The sequence below is a fragment of the Syzygium oleosum genome, unplaced genomic scaffold (genome assembly GCF_021117445.2).
Source record: "Syzygium oleosum isolate NSW1041296 unplaced genomic scaffold, Sole_v2.1 Sole_v2.16, whole genome shotgun sequence".
NCBI lineage: Eukaryota > Viridiplantae > Streptophyta > Magnoliopsida > Myrtales > Myrtaceae > Syzygium > Syzygium oleosum.
This window is the reverse complement of record NW_026607500.1, coordinates 6,424,741-6,433,416: the sequence shown is the minus strand read 5'-3', so window position 1 is coordinate 6,433,416 and position 8,676 is coordinate 6,424,741. Positions and strand designations below refer to the sequence as shown.

The window sequence follows — 8,676 nt, the reverse complement described above, 5'->3', positions numbered from 1 at the left end:
GTTCAACTTTTTGTAAACCTGGAAGCAATTTTCTTGAGTATAACTACTTTATACCATTTTCACCAAGATGTCCCAAACGATAATGCCAAAGAGTAGACAATCTACCTGTAGCCACTCTAGTTGCGATCATATTACTAATATTGTCTCCTTGGAGAAGGTAAAGTGTACTCATACGCTTTCCTTTTACTACTACTCTTGCCCCTAAGGTTATCTTCTACTCTCTGCATCCAAAGTTTGTTACCAAACTTTCTTGATCAAGTTTACTAGTTGAGATCAGATTTTTCTTCAACTTTGGAATATGCTTGGTTTCAAGCAAAACTAGACGTCCTCCAACTGAGATGTTCACAATTACAATTCATTTTCCAACAATCGAACACATATGGTCGTTTCCCACGACCACTTGCCCGAAATCTCCACTGGCATAATCAGCAAATATGTCTCTTTAGCAAGGTGTAATGGAAAGAGGCACTGGAATCAATAAACCAGTTGTCTATTAGCAAGTCAAACCCTGCGAACAAACACAAGTTCTCTACCAAAGGTTCATTGTTAACCACATTAGCTCCTTGATTCTCATCACACTGCTTTTTTTTGTAGGCTTCACATTGAAACCTTCAGTGCCCAGTCTGGTGACAAAACCAACACTCATCCTTTGCAGCCTCTTTCTCCCCCTTTGATTATAACTTGCTATGCCTGCTGAATTTTCCTCTACTTTTACTTCTCCCACGATTCTCCACTGCTAGTGCCTTCAAAGACATAGATACTGAAAAATTATCTCCACTTGAGACTTTCCTTCACATCTCTTTATCCATGATGCTGCTCACAGCATTATCTAGAGTCAAATCATCCTTCATGGTGCTCGAAATTCCTTGCATTGTGTTGTTGTAGCTTTCCAGAAGGGAACACAACAATAATAAAGTTTGGACCTTCATATCCAGATTTATACCTGCGGATTCCAAATGACCCATAACCTGCGTGAAATTATTAATATTCTCTACCGTAGAACCTCCATTAGATAACTTCGTATTAACCAACATCTTCAACAAAAATACCTAATTTGATGTGGACGGCTTCTTATATATATTCATGAGAATATTTGTGACTTCTTTTGTAGTTTTTGCTTTCGCGATGTGGTACCCTACTTTTTCATCAGCCCTAGACGAATCGCACCTAATGCCTTTCGATCAAAAATTTTCCATCCCAATTTTGCTGTTGGGTCCACTTTCGGGATTTTAGGTTTCCAACTTCCAAGTGGAGCATAGAGATCTTTCTAATAAAGATAGTCTTCGATTTGGGTTGGTTTCCACCAACCAAAATCTTGCCCATCAAACTTATCGATTCTGATTTTATCTTCTACCATATTGTTTGTTTTCAATCAAATGTCACTAGAAAACCCTTGATATTCTTGATTAGCCAGCCTAGGTTCTAATACTAGTTGTTAGGAATTGCACACCAATTCCAGAAAAATAACACAAGCAAACAATCCACCCAGGAAAATTATAATAAGAAAAGAACATAATAGGAAGAACACACCAGAAAAATTGTTATCGAAGTTCACCCAAACCTGGTCTACGTCTTCGCGCAGAGGCACTCTATGAATCCACTAGACTTCGAAGAAAGCATGAATCAATGGTAATCTTCTCTCAAGATTATGGCACAATGAGATTGAAAACACTCATAAAGAAAATCTCACTTTTTCTTCTCCCTTTTTTTTCTCTCTATTTTCTTCTTAGCCCATGTGATAGCTACTCTCTATCTATAGCTGATATATGAAGTGTAGCTTCTAACCTAAAACCAAAAAGAAGAGAAAAGACAAAAAAAAAAAGCCCTTAAAAAAATTTAGCTTCACCCGCCAACATCAAAGACGACCCATCTTTTGTCGTAAATGTATTTCAAAAGTGGTACCAAGTGGTAATTTTGCTTCAATATTAATTTCATGGCAACAGACCTAATTCACCAACTGGAAAAAAAAAGCCTCATTTTATGGTAAATTAATCCTGAAATGTGATAGAAAGGATAATTTGTGGTACACTATATTTAATAGAAATGAATAAAAGCATCATTTCAGGGTATTTGTATGATGAGTATGACAAAAAATTGCCAACCGTAACCGCTCCTTCCCACCAGTCTTACTAATAACTATTTTTAAAAAAATTGTCGAACTAGTCTTAATAGCTCCAAATTTAATAAATTTTTAAGGATTTCCAACATAGTTACATTAGTTGGATCTTGGCATTGAAGATTGGTAAGTGCTCTAAGAGCTCATGATTCGTACTAGCATTTGATATAATTGTTGTTGTTGGAAGTTAAAAAAATGTGTGGAAGTTTTCTAACATTACAATTGAAGACAATGAGCTAAGTAGGCTTGACCCTACAATACCTGCTTGTGGGTGCACGCGAATAATTGCGCGATTATTAAGTGTACTTAGCACTTTGTATGCTTGCGAGCTCACGAATCATAATTAGGATTAATCCTCATTTATTTTTTTTATTTACTAAAATTTGGATTTATAATTATAAAATAACATTTGTGTCCTATTGAAATAGTATGACTGTTCGCAATAGAGTTACGAGTATTTGTTATTATATTATTTAATTTCGATTTTATTTTATTTTATTTTTGCCTAACGGTTATTAGGCACTCTTACAACTTTTGGAAGATTGTCTCTTTGAACATAATTTCTTAACCTTTGGAAGGTTGTGTCTGTTCAGACATGACTTCTTAATCTTTGAAAGGTTGCATTTGCCCAATGTTTATTTTTCAAAATTTATAAAATTCGGAATAATAGAAATAAAAAAAGTATTATTATTTAATCCGAATTTTCAAAGTGTCTTTTGAGAAAGTATATGTTCACTTTGCAACCTTTCCCAAAGGATTACTTCTGTTCTAAAGACTGATATAAATTCGTCGGTTTTTTGTCTCATAAAAAGTCTACTACATTTTTCTTTCTAAAAAAAACTACAGCCATTGTTTCTAAATTGTTTCCTTTTGAAAGTTCTTGAAGAAATACCATAATATTCTCGTTAAGACTTTGTTGTATCGTGGAGGATCTTTGTCAGTAACTATTAGCAACGTCGTGAGGCAAATAATTCGTTAAAGAGAGTTATCACGTTGATTCTATTCTTCTTCCCGATCATATTTTCCCAATAGTTGTTAAATGAATTTCATGATAGATTAATATATTTTCTTAAATCTTGTTTTACTCACCTTTTTCTCCTACCCAATTCCTGTTTCCCTTTCTCTTCACCTTTCTCTCTGTTTTGCCATATTTTTCTTTATCATATTTAGTGGTCCCATCGTGATCCCCCGCGGCCTGGCACTTCCGTTTCCCCTACCTATGTTTTTTTTCTTATATCATAGCGAGTCGCTTCCTTAACCGGTTGGCATCCGACTAAACAAGTAAATGTTAAACTAGTAAATGGATGACTGAGATTTAGTAGGCCGTGGAAAGGTAAAACCGCTGGATGGGTGAACTCAAAGATTCTTTTTATTTTTTTTTTATTTTTTTTTTAACCTTGCAATCTGGCTCTCCGTATGAACGAGTATTATCACGTGTACGTGAAAGTCACGTGAAGACTTTGAAACGACATGAAATGGTGCTAAGCACATGTTAACATGTTTCAATTTGAATCATGAAAGAATATGCCGTGTGCTCTGCCTTTCCAGACAGGTGATGTTCCCCAAAAGCTCGCTTCCCTGAGATTTGCGGTCCCAAGAAACTTCACCTTGAGACCAATGAGATAAATCAGAACCGACGGTACCCGTTTTAGTTTATACACTGCTTGGCTAGTAACTTTCAGCTTCATAGAGCTTAGCAATCTGCTTTTGCAGAACTGGTAAGACTGTGCTGCTTCATTTTCTCTACAACTGGTTGCGCAATGGAAACCCCTCCATCCATCAGTTGCATTGGAGAAGCTGGTTCTCCCCGGAACCAGAAACTGATGCAAATGCCTGAAGCAGTGGAAGGGTGTGACTATGAAGTGTTCTTGAGCTTTAGAGGACCGGACACACGCCACGGCATCACTGACTTTCTTTACCACCGTCTCAAAGAAGCGGGAATCCGTACATTCCTTGACAACGAAGAGCTTCGCATTGGTGAAGAGATCGGCCCGGATCTCCTCGGAGCGATTGAGCAATCAAAGATCTCCATACCCATCTTCTCTAAAGGTTATGCTTCCAGCAAATGGTGCCTTGATGAGCTAGCTCATATGGTGGATTGTAGCAAAAGGAAGGGACAGAAAATCATGCCCATTTTCTATCATGTTGAACCATCTGAGGTTAGACACCAAACCGAAGGCTATCGTGAGGCCTTGCTCGAGCACGAGAACAAGAAGCGATTCGATCATGCCACGATTCAGAAGTGGAAAAATGCTCTCGGAGAGGTTGCAGAGTTAAAGGGCTGGAAGAGAGAAACGAAGGCTAACAGGTTCCTAATTTTCTTATCATCTCTTTCTTATCAACCTATAAAACAGTCTGTTGCACTGATGCGATTGTGCCATTGTCGGTGTGAATACAAGAGACCAGACACATTGACTGCTTTTCATTTGTTGTGTTAATTCCACAAAAGACATTGAAGTACGAATGCTTTCTATTGTCTTTCTCGACCTCTTTGGCCAATGTATGCGCAAGGTCTGAAAATTGTTATTATCTATCTATTGTTTGGAAAAATTGTAGCTACTTCGATTCTCTTTGTCAAAGTAAAGTCAACATTTTAATATGACTTTCTTTTTTTTACTGGTCATTCAAAAATTTTTGTAGTTCAAAATATGATAGTTATGTAATGAGCACATATTAATATTCATCAAAAGCTTATATTATATGCTGGATTCTTACTTACATATTTGTCTCAAACTAACGGAGAACAATAATGGATCTTGTTTATTGCTCATTACACTTAGGACGTGTGCAATATGTTAACTGTAAAGCTATTTTGAGAAAGAGAAGCTTGTTTACACATCAAAAGTACCCCTAAAAATCATCAGCCTTTGTTCTTAACAAGATATTGTGATCATCTACTGTACGTGACAGTTGCATAGCTGTTCTAAATCTGCACAAGGTTTGAGCATCTGCCTAGCATGTCCATAAATTTCTTCTTCCTGATCAATGCAACCGGCGAGTTCCATTTGTAGTTTTACTTCTTTGTTGCCTGCCGTGGCTTCCACAGCACAATACTTTTTTTTGTTTTTATCAATTCCTGATGTCATAGATTTCAGCTTATCGAGTCTAACTTACTTTCTACTTTGCCTTTATTGTTAGCCACGAAGGTAAACTGGTTGAACATATAGTTACTGAGGTTTTAAGTGAGCTGAGAAAGGCTTATTTGGAGGTTACCGACCTCTTGGTTGGAGTTGACCACAGTGTTGAAAAAGTTATGGGGATGATAGGCACCGCCACTGATGATGTAAAGATCGTGGGAATCCACGGATTGGGAGGTGTCGGAAAGACGACTCTTGCCAAAGTAGTCTACAACAAGCTTTATCAGGACTTTCCTAACTATTGTTTCCTTCCCGATGTTAGAGATACTTCAAACTCGAAAGGAATTGTGCATTTGCAGAACCGACTAATTTCAGATCTCTCAAAACAAACACATTCAAGTATTGATCGCGAGGACGAGGGAAGGAGGATGATCGAGGAGAGATTTTCTAGTAAGAAAGTTCTTCTTCTTCTTGATGATGTCAATGAGGAGAGGCAACTGACTGCACTTTTGGGGAAGAAAGGTCGCTTTGGTGCTGGAAGCCATATACTAATAACCACAAGAAATGCGAGTGTTCTCCAAGCATTTGGAGTAAAATTGATTTATTTAGTTGATGTAATGGATTCCCATAGATCCCTTCAACTATTCAGCAAGCATGCTTTCAGAAAAGATCAACCTCCAATTGAAAAATTAGAACAATCCAGACAAATTGTGAATATCGCCCTAGGCCTTCCGTTGCTTCTTGAGATTATGGGTTCAACTTTAGCATTAAATGGACAGAGCAAAGAAAGGTGGGATGATTACCTAAAGAAGTGGAAAAAAGGTCCCATTGAGGGAATTCGAAGTAGGTTGATGATCAGCTATGAAGCATTAGATGCCAATCAAAAGCAAATATTTCTTGACATAGCTTGTCTTTTTGCTGGATATGATAAAGATACAGTGATATATATGTGGAAAGACTGCGGTCTATCCCCAATAGAAGGTCTTGAAGTTCTTCAATCGAGATCATTGATTAAAATTGAAAAAGATAATAAGTTGTGGATGCATGATCAACTTATAGATCTCGGCAGAGGAATTGTTAATCAAGAAAGTGGGGCGCAAAGCAGACTGTGGGATCACAAACATGCATTGCACGTGCTCCAGGGAAAGGAGGTATGTCCTGGGTCTGACTTATTTTCTGCATGGAAATTACATTCGGTAAATGGGGGCAATCCCGCCCAGTGAAAACAGCCACCATTTATTCAACGTTCACATTTTTAAAATTTCCCTTATTCTAAAAACATTTCTTAAATTATTAAATTAAAGTTTTAAAACACATTTTCGGTCCTCTCTGGATTGTTTCGTAAGGATGATGAGAGCGAACTTAAGAAACTTCAGGTACACTCAATTATCTAAAATACTATCTTTGCCTCAAATTTAAAAAAAAAAGAGCTAGATGTTTTTTCTCTTAATTAACTAATTGTATCCTCCTTTTTCATTAATTTTTCTTGTTTTCTTATTCAGAGAAATGAAAAGCTTGAAGCCCTCTGCATGGTGTTTGAGGATTCGTCAGAGTATCGTTTCCCTCTTGAACGATTTCTGGCGCTTCCAAATCTAAGGTTCATTCATTTTGATAGCCGACGCCTCACTGACGAAGTTGACCGTCTTTGCTCCGAAGCTTCGCTTCTTTTGCATAACAAGTCCTTAATCACCTCGCTGACAAACTCTTTTCTTGCCACGAAGCAACTCCTTCCAGATTTAAGATGGTTCTCTTGGCATAATTTTCCTCAGCGGATACTCCAGATAAGCAATTTTTCATTGAGTAATTTAGTCATTCTTGATGTTTCAAGGAGTAAAATTACTCACGATTGGAGAGGATGGAGACATATAAAGGTACCTTCAACTCTAGTGAAGTCCTACTTTCAGTCTTTAAATTTTTTTTGATGTAATATTTACAGACAATTGTCTTATTGGTGATACAGAAAGCTGAGAAATTAAAAGTTCTCGACCTTTCGGAGTGTGAGCACTTGACCAAGACTCCTGACTTCTCTGGATTCAAGTTGGAGAGATTGATTCTCGAAAAGTGTAAAAGATTGGCTAAAATCCACTCGTCAATCGGTGAATTGAGGTCCTTGGTTTTCTTGAACTTGAACTTCTGTAGTGATCTCCGGAATCTGCCAAAAGAGCTGGGTAAATTGCCAGCTCTCATAGAACTTTTACTTGATGGAACTTCTATACAAGAAATTCCTAATTGTCAGCGCATGGGGAAGCTAGAGAAGCTTTCATTGGATGCGACACAAATTACTCTCCTACCTGACTCCATTGAAGTGCTGACAAACCTCGAGAGCTTATCCTTGAATTGGTGCTCAAATATGGGCAGACTTCCAGACTCCATTATGAAATTACGATCGTTGATTAAGTTGGATCTATTGGAAACAGGTATCACAGAGTTCCCTAACTCTATGGAAAGTCTGGAGAATCTGAAAGAATTGAAACTTTCGTGGTCCTATGGGTCCGGGGGTATCTCAGCCTTGCCTCTACTTCCCATAAGCTTAACTTCTCTAGCAATCTCGTCTCCGTCGCTGATAACTATTCCGGATCTTTCAAACCTGATCAATCTAAAACTACTGTTCTTGTGCATGGGAGTGCTTGATATCTTTGGCCCATCTGAATTGGTTTCACTGCAAGATCCCATACCTTGGATTGGGAGGTTATCCAAATTGGAAGTCTTGACACTGACGATCCGACACATGACTAACCTATCTTCTGAGTTAGGTGCGCTTTCTCACTTGAAGTCTCTTCATCTTTATGGTTGCCTTGCTTTGAAATGCATTCCGCAGATTCCCGCGAGTGTCTCAAAGCTTCATGTCATAGATTGCCCGTCACTTACCACACTTGATCTCTCAAAGTTGAAGAACCTATTGGAACTATATGTCCTTGCTACACCTCTGAAGGATGATCTTCCTGGGTGGGAACGTTTACGCAATCTGCAAGAATGGAAGCTAAGTGCGGACTTTATGCACGATTTGCAAGCGTATTTGAGGCCAAAGATGTTGGAAGAGCATGGACTCACGAAAACGATGTTGGGGCTACGTAGGAGTAATTATTGAGAGAGGGTATTTTTCACTTCTTGGGAAAATAAGTTGTTTCTTAAGTGAAAGGACTACTGGTTAAGATTAAAAAACATGCATATAATGTACAATTGTGTTCCCATTAAATGCGAGCTTTTCCCAAATTCTTATACTTTACAATTTCTTTTTGTGCTTAAAGAGGGAGAGCACTTCATACCACGTAAGGATATATGTGGTTTTTATTAGCTTTTGATATATTAATAACTTAAGAGGAAACCTTACTTGAATTTTTTGATGGGACAAACAAGTTGAATGTCCCATTGCATATTAGATGGAATATTTTATGTAATAAAAATATTAAAATTATGTTTCAAGCTTGAGATTGTTAAAATCCCAACCCAAATTATGTGAGGACCCGTCAGACGTGACGTATG

The 8,676-nt window shown here is 37.7% G+C and overlaps 1 protein-coding gene and 1 pseudogene across 1 annotated transcript; both read left to right on the top strand.

Moving 5' to 3' along the window:
* Positions 1 to 3,821: 3,821 nt before the first annotated feature.
* On the top strand, positions 3,822 to 5,811 carry LOC130140138 (disease resistance protein L6-like). Its single transcript, XM_056318750.1, has 3 exons — positions 3,822 to 4,424; positions 5,255 to 5,759; positions 5,803 to 5,811. The coding sequence occupies exons 1-3, from the start codon at positions 3,877 to 3,879 to the stop codon at positions 5,809 to 5,811; spliced, it is 1,062 nt and encodes a 353-aa protein (XP_056174725.1). The 5' UTR covers positions 3,822 to 3,876.
* A 1-nt stretch (position 5,812) lies between these two features.
* Positions 5,813 to 8,345, top strand: LOC115684399 (TMV resistance protein N-like; annotated as a pseudogene).
* The last annotated feature ends 331 nt before the right edge of the window (positions 8,346 to 8,676 follow it).

Bases quoted from the DNA above. Each gene is read 5' to 3' on its own strand.
- LOC130140138 (XM_056318750.1), top strand. From the start codon at position 3,877: ATGGAAACCCCTCCATCCATCAGTTGCATTGGAGAAGCTGGTTCTCCC. The intron at 4,425-5,254 runs GTTCCTAATTTT...CTTTATTGTTAG, and splicing joins AGAGAAACGAAGGCTAACAG to CCACGAAGGTAAACTGGTTG.